At 42.8% G+C, this 14123-nt stretch overlaps 1 protein-coding gene across 2 annotated transcripts in view; it reads right to left on the reverse strand.

The window, feature by feature from the left end:
- The window catches only part of Lama3 (laminin subunit alpha 3), a 231647-nt gene that overhangs the window by 130899 nt on the left and 86625 nt on the right, over positions 1-14123 (reverse strand). For both annotated transcript variants that reach the window (XM_046433650.2, XM_046433639.2), the window contains one exon: positions 1773-1910. In XM_046433650.2, coding sequence (XP_046289606.1) covers positions 1773-1910 — 138 coding nt within the window. The remainder of the gene's footprint in view (positions 1-1772; positions 1911-14123) is intronic.

The following is a 14123-nucleotide window of genomic DNA, read 5'->3' on the forward strand; positions in this document are numbered from 1 at the left end:
CACGGGTCATGTAGTCACATGTACATGTAGGGTAATAATGTCCGATTCATTCTACGATCCTTCCTACCCCCACGCCCCCTCCCCTAAAGTTCTTTATAAAATCAGTTAGTGTTCCTGCCCCCATCATCAGAGCATTAGGGGCCTGATAAAATCTTTCTTCAATCAAGCGCTTGGCATGTCTCGGAGAGCTGTAAACAGGTTGGGTTCAGCCTATTCCGAGCCTGGTTTTTAAATCATTTAAACAAATCCATGATGAAAACATGTTTCCTTATAAATTGTCCCTTAGCTTTCTGTTTTCGTTTCCTCTTTGCCTCTGCCTCAGCTTCTCCTTGATCTCTCCCTCCTTCTCTCTCTCTCCTTCTCTCTCTGTTCTGCTCTTCTCTGTTTCTCTAACAGCATGACTTTCTCCTCTTGCTGTTCACCCTGGCCCCTCCTGGCCTTGAGTGCCTCGCTAGGACCGGGGCTGCTGCCTAGTACCGGGATGGCTGGGGCTGCTCCGCTTCTCTGCTGCAATTTCTCCCACTCCTGATGTCCACGCAGGCACATCCTACTCTAGGATTCCCTTACCTTCCAGGGACCCTCGGGCCTTCCCAGGCGAGAGCAGCCCCTCTGGCTGGTACCTGAAATTTCCACTGTCAGGAAAACCTGGTCTTGAGGATTCTGGTGAGGAAGGTTCTGGGCAATGAAGTCTGTGCTACAGCCTGCACCAGTAGGCTCTAGGCACCACGGCTCCAAGTGGTTATGAAGAGCACAAAGGGATCCGAGGAAACCACGTTCTTCTGGTGGGAAATCTGGGTCTCCTGGGTCAGCCTCACAAGTCTCTCTCTCTCTCTCTCTTTTTCCCAGTACTAAGGATTTAACCCAAGGGTGCTTTGCTGCTGAGCTACATTCCTAGCCCATTTTTGTTTGTTTTGTTTTAAATTTTGAAACAGGGTCTCACAAAGCTGCTGAGGGCTTCACTTAGTTGCTGAGGCTGGCCTTGAACTTGCCATCCTCCTGCCTCAGCCTCCTGAGTCATTGGGATTATTGGCGTGTGCCAGTATACCTGGCACAAGTCCCTCTTTTAACAGAGCAAGAGACCTTTGAAATCACCAGGAGCTCCTGGCCCACACTGGAGGCTCCCTGCACCAGGGAGCTTGGGAAGGACACAGGCAACTCATTTCTGCCCCCCTGCCACATATCACTCCCAACTCACTTTCATTCTCAGGTTTCCATCTGCTCCTTGGCTCACTCTTTCCTGACTGCATGGGCTTCAGTGCACCCCAGGTCCCTCCCCTCGTGCCAGTGCTGAAGTGTGATGACAGTCCCTCAGGGGATCAGAGGCAGGAAAGGAGCAAGGGCAGAAGCACAGCCCAGGCCTCACCCAGCCCTCAGCAAGGGGCCTGGTGGAAAGACCCCAGTGCCTCCCATCAGTGCTGAGAGCCAGTAAGGACAGCAGGCCTTACTCTGCCTGGGCACAGGGGCCAAGATCGCTAGGTTAAGCTCAAAGAAGTTGCTTTTGCCACACTGTTATACACAGAGAACTGACATGTAATTTAAAAACCCAGATATATATTACATGAGAATTAATTTTTTTTTAGTTAGAAACAAACAATCCTTTGTGAATAATGATGCTTATGTGAATATGTGAGATATGTGTTTTCAATGGACTTGAACTGGGGCAGATAGAGTCAAATGTGTCGGGGTGACCCTGGATGGTTGCAGCTTCTCTGGGAGGGTGGCTTCACACACAGAGAGGAACCGACTCTCCAGCATTCTGCTGGCTTCTCTACCTTGGCAGTAGGGGAAGTCATAGGCTCCTGAGAGACATCTGTCACACCGCTGTCCCGTTATCCCTGGCAAGCATTCACACTGTCCAGTCACCGGGTGGCAAGGCGTTGGGTAGGATCCAAGGGCTGAGCACTGGCAGGCTGGGGGAAAAGAAATCAGTCAGACTCAGAGCCTGGGCTGTGGAAGGGGCTGTCTCTCCTCTGACCTTCTCCTCTGAACTTTTTTAGTCAGAGGATTTCACAGCATCCCGGATCAGACCCCTGGAGTGGGGCCACAAAGACCCAAATGCAAGTTCCAGCTCCATCTCTTATTAGACCTAGAACCTGGAACTATCTGCTCAACTGATATAAACCTCAGTTTCCCTTCCCATAAATACGACTGACACTAGCATCTACTTGATAAGATTGTTGTAAGTATTAATGAATACTAGAAAGAGCTGGGATACCTACTATTACAGTAGCCACTCAGGAAACACTAGATTCTATTGTTATAACTTTGTATTCAGCCAGATTGGCTGGTGACTGGTGAGGGTTTGGGGGATGCTTCTCACACACAGCAATGGTGTTCATAAGAGAAGAATGACAGGGACAGCTGATGGAAGATGTGACTCATTGAAGGATCCACTCCAACTCTATACTCTACTGGGAATTGAGTGCAAACCACTCCAACCCAGATCAGCCTGTAACTGAACCCCTGTTTTCCTTTGTCCTCCTCTCTTCATATCTATTTTCTCAAGGTCTAGTGGAGTTAAATAATCAAGGAAAAATGTTACCCAGCAGGAGTTGGAATGGATGGAAAAGGCATTCCAGTATCCTTTGCCCAGCCTCAATCTGTTACCATCATCTTTGGCAAAGGGGGTGAATACACACTTGTAGGTGGAGAGAAGAGATTCTGGCCACTCTCCTCTTGGCTCCTTTCCCACTGAACCCTGCAGGGCTGGAGTTGTTGAGTGTTACTCCCATTAGAACTGTGAGCACCCTGCTCCTGGATTGGTATGCACAGAGGATACAACCCAGCTAACTTCTTCAGCCAGAGGGTCTCACATCTTAAGAATAAAAGGAACTGGAAAGATCATCACATTGTATTTCACCACAACATGGTGAATATCAGAAGTTAAGTGGCACTCTCAGAGTCACCAAAGTATTCTGTAGCAAAGGGCTTCTACCTCTGGGGTGAGACACATCTGGATCCAAATACCAGCTGTGCCACTTGTTATGCTTTAGATGTGGTGTCCCCAAAAAACTCACATGTGAGACAATGCAAGAAGATGTGGAGGATAAATGATTATTTGTAGGTGGAGAGAAGAGATGTTATATTCATTATGATTGGGTTATAGCTTTAACCTAATCAATGAATTAATCCCTGATGGGATTAACTGGATGGTGGCTAGAGGCAGGTGGGGTGTGGCTAGAGGAAGTGGTTCATTGGGGGCATGGCTATGGGGTATATATTTTGTATCTGGAGGGTGGAGTCTCTTTCTCTGTCTGCTTTCTGATCACCATGTGAGCTGCTTCCCTCTGCCACACTCTCCTGCCATGATGTCCTGCCTCACTTCGAGCCCCAAGGAATGGAGCCAGCCTTGTATGGACTGAGACCTCTGAAACCATGAGCCCTCAAATAAGCTTTTCTTCCTTTAAAGTTATTCTGGTCAGATCTTATAGTCACAACAGCAAAAAAGGTGACTTAAGCACCACTTAATAGCTGTACAGTCATTAGCAAGTTATTTAGTCTTTTAAAGCCTCAGTTTCCTCTCCTGTAAACTGATATAGAACCTACCTGATGAGGTCATTAAAGAATCATCAGAAATGAGGCACAAGAAGCCCTGAGCATGATGTTTGGCAAAGAAGAAGTACCCAGTGTTTGTTCTTACTGATGTTGCTCTAAATAACAAACTCCCCCAGTGCGTGGGGGGATGTTCCTTACACTATTCCACATTGAATTAATGGCAGTCAATGAATAAGTATTCCTGACATCCAAATGTATGAACAGAACATGCAGTTTAAAAACAACAACAACCACCTTTTTGCCAGTTCTCAAGAATTCCATACTAATTGAGACTTTGGGAAAGAAAAGAACTATACAGTAAAGTCTCACTTCTGATGTTTTATTTATAGGTACCCTTGGGATGTGAAAAGTCCCACATGACTAAGCCTTGGAGCACTGCGCCCTTTGTGGGGACAAGACCATGCTGTTTTCATTGTTTGACAGGACTGTATGTGGTGATTTACCCTGAAAGTGCTTTTTAGTAATAATAATAATAATGAAAAACAGAGTTTGCCCTTATTTTCATTGGAATCATAAAATAAAATCTCACTAATGGAGGGGAACGGAGCTAGTTTTATCCTCTACAAATTACCTGAGAACTCTACAGGCTGTATGATTTGTTCAGAGCTACATGATTAGTGGCAGATTCAGGGAATTCACCACCATCCCACCCTATTTCATACCCATCAAGCCAGCAGGTATTGATTGGCAACCTACTACATTTGATGACATCATGGCAGGTGCTATGGTGGAGGTAAATACAAATATTTCCCTGATCTCAAAGAGCTGGAGAATTACTGACATAGTATGAAGTGCCCGACCCCACGAGAAACTAAATGTGAGAAACATGCCGAATGCTACTCTAGCAGATGTTGAAAGACAGCAGGACAAGGACTGTTATTTCCTGCTGCCATCCCTGTAAGTGTCCTCTCATAACACTGTGGCCCCACCAAGCCTGTCTGCAGATATTAAGCCCCTACCTAGTGGCAGGTTTCTGAGCAAATGCTCTTGGACTCTGTGCTGGTTAAATTCTATGAGTCACCTTGACTAGGTAGGCTGTGGTTGGTACCTAGATGTTTGATCAAACACTAGTCTAGAGGTGCCACGAAGATATTTTTTAAATGAATTAATTAACATTTAAATCAGTAGGTTCTTGAGTAAAGCAAACTATATTCCATAATGCAGGTGGGCCTTATACAATCAATTGAAGGCCTTAAGAAAAAAAAGATTGATGAACCTCAAAAAGCAATTCTGCCTTACATACAGCCTTCAGACTTGAGTTGCAAAATGAACTCTTCCCTGCGCGCCTCCCCTGCAGATTTTGAACTTATGAAGCCCCACAGTTGTGTGAGCCAAGTCTTGAAATCGATCAACTCTCCACCCCACACACATACCCCAATTGGTTCTGTCTCTTTAGAAAACAGATTTTTGGCATTAAGAAGAATGTTTCTAGAGGAACAGAATCTTAAGAATGAGTTCTCTGAGTTGGTTTGGGGGTTTCTAGAATTAGTTTTCTAATATGATTAGATTTAGAGGCACTGATGGCTTTCTTTTGGGCAGTGGCAAGAGGACTGGAAGTCCGTGACTTGATGTGGCAATAGAGATACATACAAATATCATTATCACATACTCCTAATCAAAGCTTATAGGAGGCAAGTTTATAGGAGGCAAGTTTCTGAGTGACTATGTATTTGCTTACTTGGAACATTTTTGTCAAACTAATGAGTATAATGAAGTTGGCTAGTTGTTCCTAATTTTACTGCACAAAGTTCAGAAAGAAAAGGGAAGGAGTTCTAGAATTGGAATGTTTGGATAGGGCAGAGTATAAATGACTTGAAATTTTCTGTGTCTTTCCCAGAAGAAGCCCTTACTTATCTCTTCTAGCCTCAGGGCTGAGACTGCTGAAAACCAAACCCAGAGTTTTCACCTTGTGAGTGGCTGAATCACAAGGCCAATCAAATTGCCAATGTTGCAGAAATGTGCCATTAAAAATGGCACAATTGAAAAGGAATGGGATTCTGAAAAATTGGTTTGGAGACATATGGGAAGATCATGATGAAGAGAGGACCCCAAACCCCCAAATTCTATGAGTGTTGTTTGCCAGTAGAAGCAGTCACTCCATTAGTGTCTGAGTGCATCTGCTTTCCCTATAAAAAGTAATCTGTACACGTGGGAAAAATAAGAATTCATACCCCATTTGAATCAAATGTATGATATATGATATGTCAAGATCATTGTAATGTTTTGAGCAACCAATTAAAAAAATTATTAAGGAATATGGCAAACTATGAAATTTGTGTTGAATTTTATTAAGTGCCTTTTCACTATCCATCGTTGTTATTTCTCTGGGCTTATTGTTTTGATTTATGATGTTAATAAAAGTCCCAATAATAAATCATTGCTGCATTGTTAAAAAAAAAAAGTATAGTTTTCTTGAGATCATTGACTTGCAAGACACTGAGGGCTTTCCTCTTGACCTGCCCTGCCACCTCTCTTTCCTTCTAGACTGATAACAAGATTCAATCCCAGCAAGTGCTGCATGGGAGGTACAAAGTGTGACCCATAATGAGGCGTGCTATACTCCAAAACGATTTGTGATTTTTCAAGTTTAAACAGACATATGGCCGGGCATGGTGGCACACGCTAATAATCCAGAGGCTCTGGACGCTGAGGCAGGAGGATCACAAATTCAAAGCCAGCTTTAGCAACGGCAAAGCGCTAAGCAACTCACTGAGATCCTGTCTCTACATAAAAATACAAACTAGGGCTGGGGGTGCGGCTCAGTGGTTGAGTGCCCCTGAGTTCAATCCCTGGTACACCCCTTGCCCACCAAAAACCAGACATATGAGGAATATGTGTGAAATAGGTACTAAGGGTGTAGGAGCTGTTACTATTGAATTGGAAAACTTAAATACAATGGGGACCCTGGAGTAGCAGGGCCAAATGGTAGCACCTAACCACCAAAAGCAAGATGGGCATAACTAGTGGACAACACAGTCAAAACAGCAAATCAGTATCGCCTGACCCACAGTGTTGGAGGGTGCTGGCTAGTTAATCATGGTGTTCCTAGACGTGAAATTGATAGGAAGTCATTTAGAGTCTTAATCTGTGTAAATGGAATAGTTCTAGGTCAAGTAGAAGTCTAACTTGTAACATAAAAACAGAGAGTCATGCCTCCTCAATCAGTTCCTAGATTTGACCCAGTTTCCAGATTCAGACTCCTTGAATAAAGGAGAGGCTGAGGCCCTTTGAGGAAGGACTTTTCTACATTATCAAAAATTTAATTTGTTAACCTATCTCCCAGTCTTCCTCAATGGGACTATGACCTTTTGCCAGGGTGAGTGTGCATTGAGGAAAAGGAAATATTCATAACTTTCAGGGACACTGGCTATGAACTGACACTAATTCTATGAGACCCCCAAATATAATTGTAGCCTTCTACTTAGGGACTACAGAGGTTGAGTGATCAACAGAGTTTTAGATCAGGTCTTCCTCATAGTGGGTTCAGGCTCCCTGCACCTGTCCTGTGGTTATTTCCCCCATTTTGGAATTCACAACTAGCATAAACATACTCACTAGCAAAATCTTTCCATTGGTTCGCTGACCTGTGGAGTGGGGGTTATTATGATGGAAAGGACCAGGTGGAAGCCCTTGGATCTGTCCCTGTAAGGTTCTCTAGAAGCGGTTTATGTTCTGAATCAGCACCCAATATATTGTGCTACCTTTTCCACATCCAGAATCTATGGGTCAGGAATCAAAAGGTGGAAACAGGAGTGGCACCAGTCACCATTACCCCTAGTATCCCAGTAGCAAAAGTTTTATCTCTCATCCTTGCTATTTTTTATGCTCTGCTGGTCTAGAGGTCTTGCTTCCAAAGGGAGGAATGTTTCCCCTGGAGAGAGGTGGTGCAATGATTTCATTGAAGTAAAAGTTAAAACTGCCCCCTGGCCACTCTGGGTTCCTCATGTCTCTGAATCTACAAAGATGGGAGTAATTATGTTCCTCTGATAATCAAGGGAAAATGGAACTGCTCTTCCACAATGGGGGTAAGGAAGAACATGTCTGTAAAACAAGGAAGAGATCCTTCCTGGTATGTAGTACCACCATGCCCTGTGATTGAGATCAATGAAAAAGTCCAAAGTCTTCCCATTGAGGCGAGACTGCTGATGGCCTAGACCCTTTAACAGTGAAGATTTGGGTTGCTCCATAATGACCACCAGAGGTGCTAGCTGAGGACAAAGAAAATAAATAATGTATACTGAAAGAAGATACCAGCTATGACCAGGGGACCCATCACAAACATGGGGACTTAAGTGTAATAAGTATTTCTTCTTTGTAGTGTTATATCTGTTTGTATCCATATGTATATGAAACAAGTATCTTGGGTTTTTTTTCCTCTCTCATCCTCTGTTATATAATGTTAGATGCATAGACTTTGTGCTATAGTATTTAAGTTACAGGACAGCAAGAAGTGTGAACATCACCCAAGGACTTCACATCCTCTTCTGGGGAAGGGGTTACTGTGTTTTCAGTTGTATGCTGGATAGTTCTATCACATTAGGCAGAATTATGACCTTGTTATGATCTTTTTTAAAATTTTTAGTTGTAGATGGACACAATAACTTTAATTTATTTATTTACTTGGTGCTGAGGATCAAACCCAGTGCCCCACACATGAGAGGCAAGTGCACTACCACTAAGCCACAACCCAGCCCCTTGTTATAATCTTTACTCAGAGATTAAATATGGTTTAAGGAGATGTGTATGGGTGCCAAGATGGTTGGGGGTGGTGGTGAATTGTGTTGGTTAATTTTACATGTCCACTTGGCTAGGCTATGGTGCCCAATTGGTTGGTCAAGCAGCTATTGAGGTGCTGTTGTGAAGGTCCATCTCAAATGAGATGGACATTTAAACCAAGAAACTGAGTAAGCAGATTACCCCTTCATCATGTGGGAGGGCCCCATCCAATCAGCTGAAATCCTTAAGAGAAAAGAAGCTGATATCCCTCTAAGAAGAAGGAGGAGGAATTCTGTTTCCAGACTGTGTTCCAACTATAGGTCTCCAGCCTGCAAGCCTGCAGATTTCAGACCTGCCAGCCCCTACCCTGGCATGAACCAATTCCTTAAAATCTCTCTCTATATATATATATACACACATACACTCATACCCTATTGATTTTGTTTCTCTGGAGAACCCTGGATACTTCTTTCTGCTATCTCTGCCCTAAGGAAAGTTAATGTACAGGAAGGCAGGAAGGGTAGCTGCCTTGTGTGCAATAGCTACAGCTCTGCAGCATGATGGGACAGCACAGATGCTGGACCTTAGGGCCACTGGGATTTTCTAGGGAGCCTCAGGAGAGGCAGTTATACTCTGGAAACGAAAACAAAGACTTGACCCTAAAAGCACGTACCTTATTTTAAAATGGTGGATTACTCAACTTGGCATCTGGCTTCCCATTTCAGTCCAGCCGTCATTGAAGGCTTCCAAACCTCAAACCCAAACCCCAATATTGGCAGTGCTTTCCTCAGTCTTGGAAATACTATAAGACTATAAGACTTTTTAAATATTTTAATTCTATTCTTTATCTTGGTCCAGGTCTTTTGGAGTTCCTGGGGTAGTTTACTTCTTCCCCATCGACTCCTCATTGTTTGTGCCCTCAGACATTTTCTCTCCCAAGGAGTATAAATAATAATAATAATAATAATAATAATAATAATAATAATGCAGGGTGAATTTCCCTTATCTGAAATACTTGGGTCCAGAAGTATTTTGGATTTCAGATGTTGGAATATTTGCACATACATAATGCCATATATTAGAAACAGGACCCAAGTCTAAACATAAAAGTCATTTCTGTTTCATATACACCTGATATGCAAAGCCTCATGGTAATTTTATACAATACTTTTAGTACACCTGTGTTTTGACTGTGACGTGTCACATGAGGCCAGGTGTGACGTTTTCTACTTGTGGCATCATGCTGGCACTCACGAAAATTTCTAATTTGGAGCATTTTGAATTTCAGATTTTTGAATTAGGGATATTCTACCTATATATAACAACAAAAGTTCAAAGGGACAGAACTCTTGTCTGCTATGCTCCCCAATGTCTCCCAGCACCAAGCACAGTCCTGGTCCATACTGCATGCCAGGAGACATTTGTTCAAGGAGAGCATGAGCAACCACTAAGATCCTTCTACAGGCTCTGACCTGAATCTGTTCTTGATATGTGTTATCGCATTGAATCTCGCCATGTTGCTGTGAAATGGGTATTATGTGAGTAATGTCATCCTGTTCACCTTGAGTAATAAACTCAAAGAGTGAGACAACACTACCTAGAAAACATGTAAATTAAAAGTTGCACAGAGCTCCTTATTGTTCAAGGGATGATTTTATTGCCTAAGATTTTTGGAGTTTTTCCTTCTGCTAAGAAAGCAGGTTAGCACCTTATTAGTCAAAGCCACAAAACCAGAAATTAGTCCCACAATAAATATTACAATCCCTCTTCTTTGGATATGAGAACTGGAGAAATTAAATCTAGAGCAAATCCTAAGCCTTTCCAACCAACCATCTCAATATTCTCTTAGATAAAAACAGAATTTGAAAGGGAAGGGCCAGTTCAAGACAAAATTGTACAAAATTTGGCTTCAGACTACTCCCCCAACCAACCACAAGGTATTTTCCCTCCGGAGATGGTGGGAGGCTCTCCCAGGAGTATCTCAGGCCAGAAACCTCCCCCAGCACCCTTTGCCATCGGCTAGGTACCTTTGTCCTTGTCCCTTGGCTGGTTTGCCTGACTTGTGAGACTATGCCAACCAGGGGGAAGGAGGCTGGACTTCTCACTGGCAACATATAAGAGTTTTCTAAGGGAAGAATATGCCATTGTATTTAGAAAAGTCTGGAGTCAATTAATTTAAGGCAAACCATAAATCCAGGTCTGTAGTTGGCAAGAACAGCTTAGAAGCGTTTTAAAATCCCTTTAAAGAAGGTTTTGAAAAAATTTAAAGCAATAAAGCTGAAACCCATAAGAACAATTTTGGACTAGAATATACTGAGCTATCTGATGTAGCATTCTGAACCACATTGACTTTATTCTGAAATTCACTGATTGAGCTATCCACTCTCTCTTTTGGAAAAAAAAATCACAAAAGCTAGCAGAAAAAAAGAAAAACAAGCACAAGAGAAGGAAGACTGTTAGAGTCTGTAAACAAGTCAAAATAACACCTGGCATTTTGCCAGGGGAATGTTAGAGTTCGTAAACAAGTCTGGATGGTGCCTGGCAAAATGCCAGAGGGATTGGTTTGAGAAGTAACAAAAGCGAGCCATTAAGTGTGGAGATTCCTGATTGGTTGACTGCTGTATCTAGTTTATGCTAATTAGATAAGCTGTGTGGAATGTATAAATACTGCTCCTGTCCTAGCACAGGCAGAATTTGGGTTACCCCAAATTCTTATCAGAATGGTTCAAACCTGAAGCTACAAACTGTAGGGTACACCTGGACACCAACCTAGGAATAAGGCAATGGTACATCATTTCCTATTGGGCTCAGAAAATGGCTCTTTAGCACTGGCAGTCTTCTCTGAAGCAGGGCATGCATTAGTATGTGTTCATCCTCCACAGTGGAAGGACACCAGGCCAACTGCTTCCCCTGCTCTAGCTTGAATGACAAAACCAAAACAATGCTTTCCTCCTCCCTCATCTACTCCTTCTAAATGGAAGTGAGGAACTGTAAAACAAAATGGGGAAGAAGGTAATTGAGCATAGCACATGAGTTACTTGTCCTCTTTCCCTCCCCTGGAGCCATAATTTTTGGAACCACAAACAGGATCCATCAGAGGCTGACCACAGACATTCATGACAGGGACAGACAGTGCTTCCTGGTGGTCCTCCAGCCTTCTTCTCAAGTGGGCTAGCCTTACCACTTTGAACCTTCCAGTGAGGTCAGAAGGCCCTGGGAGACCTTTGGAAGTTGTTTCAGTCAGCTTTTTCACTGCTATGACTAAAAGACCCAACCAGCACCATTGTAGAGGGGGAAAAGTTTATTCAGGGGCTCACAGTTTCGGAGGTCTCAGTCCATAGATAGCTGGCTCCATTCCTTGGGGTTCGAGATGAGGCTAAACGTCATGGTGGAAGAATGTGGTGGAGGGAAGCAGCTCACATGATGATCAGAGAGCAGAGAGAGAGATTATACTCACCAGATACAAATATGTACCCCCAAAGCCATGTTCCCAGTGCCTACCTCCTCTAGCTACACCCCACCTGCCTCCAGTTACCACTAAGTTAATCCCATCATGGATTAATTTGCTGATTTGTTTAAAGCCCTCATAACCCAATCATTTCCCCCTTTGAACCCTCTTGCATTGTCTCACATGTGAGTTTTGGGGGGCACCTCACATCCAAACCATAACAAAAGCAGAGGTCCAAATGAACTCTACCGAAAGATAAATTCCTATTTTTAACAAATCATTGAAAAGCTTTCCATGTAAGGTGTCAGCTTCTTAAAAAGCAAAATGCTACAATTAAATCTCAGAGGGTTTCCTAATCTCTCATAGGATCTGTAAGGACTAAGTCTTTGTAGAGAGCTGAGAACTGGACACAGTTTTGCCAGCCTACCTAGCTGTGGCATCCTGATTTTGCCATAGGGAATATGTTCTCCCACTTGCCCCCATTCCTACCTCCATGGATGTAAGAAGACTTGGCCAATCAGAGCACTAAATTTCAAGGCCATGTGACTCATCTTTGTGGGGATGCCTTTTTACTTTACAGAGGCAATAGGAGTTAAGTATCTTACTGCTTGGTTCTTATTTTTGTCTGGGTGTGGATCCCTTTGTATTTATCCTGTTTGCAATTCATTGAGCTTCTGAGGTATAGAAATTGTTTTTCATTAAATAGGAGGAGTTTCCAGCCATTATTTCTTTGGCTATTTTTCTATCTTCTCTCTGTTTCCATTCCTTATGGTACTCCCATTGTAGGTATGTTAGTGCACTTAGTGGTGTCCTGTAATTCTATTAATTATCTTCACTTTTTTTTTCCTGTTTTTCAGATCATCTAACCTCTATCAACCTATCTTTCTTTCTTTTATTTTTGGTACTGGCGATTGGACCCAGGGCACTTTAACCACTGAGCCACAGCCCAAGCCTTTTTATATTTTATTTAGATACAGGGTTTTGCTGGGTTACTTAGAGCCTTGCTAAATTGCTAAGGCTGACTTTGAACTTGCGATCCTCCTGCCTCAGCCTACCGCACCACTGGGATTATAGGCATGTGGCACCACGCCTGGCTACCAATCTATCATTAAGGTTGTAAGTTCTTTCTTCCACCAGCTCAAATATACTGTCCCTTTAGTGAATTTTTCATTTCAGTTATTATACTTTTCAACTCCAGAATTTCCATTTGGTTCTTTTAAATAACTTTTACTCTTTATTGATATTTTCTCTTTGTTGATACATTGTCCTCATGCCTTCCTCTAATTCATTAAGAATCATTCCCTTTAGTTCTTTACACAGATTTGTACTAGCTGCTTTGACGTCTGTCCATTAAGTCCATCATCTGACCTAATCCAAGAGCAGTTTCTATTGCCTGCTTTCTTCCTCTATCTATGGGCCATACTTCCCTGTTTCTTTGAACATACATTTTCTAAAAAATTGTAGCAAATCCAGATACTGATTTACTATCTCCACCAGGATTATTGCTATTATCATTTGCTGCTTGACTGTTTATTTGTTAAGTGACATGGATGATCTAATTCTGCCATGTCCTATTTCTCCTGCAAAGTTCAGCCATTAATGTTCCTAGTCAGATTGTTTTGCTCTTGTTTTTATTTTCTGGACTGTCTACTGATTGAAGCCATTTACTGATTGAAGATTGTGCTTAAACTCCCTTGGTCAGTTTAACACACAGTTTGACTGTGTGTTATAGCTTGGCATTCAGAGAGGTTGCTTCCTGCCCCATATTCCCCTCTTGATCACTGCTGGGATAGCATTGTTTGGGGCATGCATATAGTCTTATAGATGGCCAGGGATGGCTGAATTATTTTTAAGCCTAACTCCTTAGGAGTTGCCACTGTGACAAAGTAGCTCTTTGGCTCAGTATTTGTTCAGAGGATGGGCTTAAGCCCCCGATGCCAGGGAACTCTAACCTGGGTTGATGGGTTTGTGTGTAGTTTGGGAATGTTTTTGAATCTGCCCCTGTCTTTCTCTGATTGCGTGGTAGCTTAGCACGTGCATAGAGCCTTCCCAACCTCCAAAATCACCTGAAATCAAGAAGGTTCTTTTTGGTTGTAGCTCTCTCTGATTATCTTTATTACCCTTCTGGCTGCTCTGCTGTTTCACTTGCATAAAAGCTACAACCTCCTCTTAATTGCTATACACCAAGATCTTCATTATTTTCTATAACACCCTTGGGTATGAAGTTCTCAGCCGTGTTTAAAATAATCAGTTCCCTCAGTCAAATCTGCAGAGCTCTTTGTCCTTCTGACCTATCTTTGTTTCTGGGTAGAATCACTGTCCCTCGGAGTTGGAGGTGAGAGGAATGACATCTCTCTTCTACAAGTGGGCACCGGAAGAGGTGGCAGCTCCTGGTGGTGTAACT

Source organism: Marmota monax, unplaced genomic scaffold (assembly GCF_021218885.2).
Source record: "Marmota monax isolate L192 unplaced genomic scaffold, Marmota_monax_Labrador192_F-V1.1 WCK01_AAM20220418_F8-fsc00126, whole genome shotgun sequence".
Taxonomy (NCBI): domain Eukaryota; kingdom Metazoa; phylum Chordata; class Mammalia; order Rodentia; family Sciuridae; genus Marmota; species Marmota monax.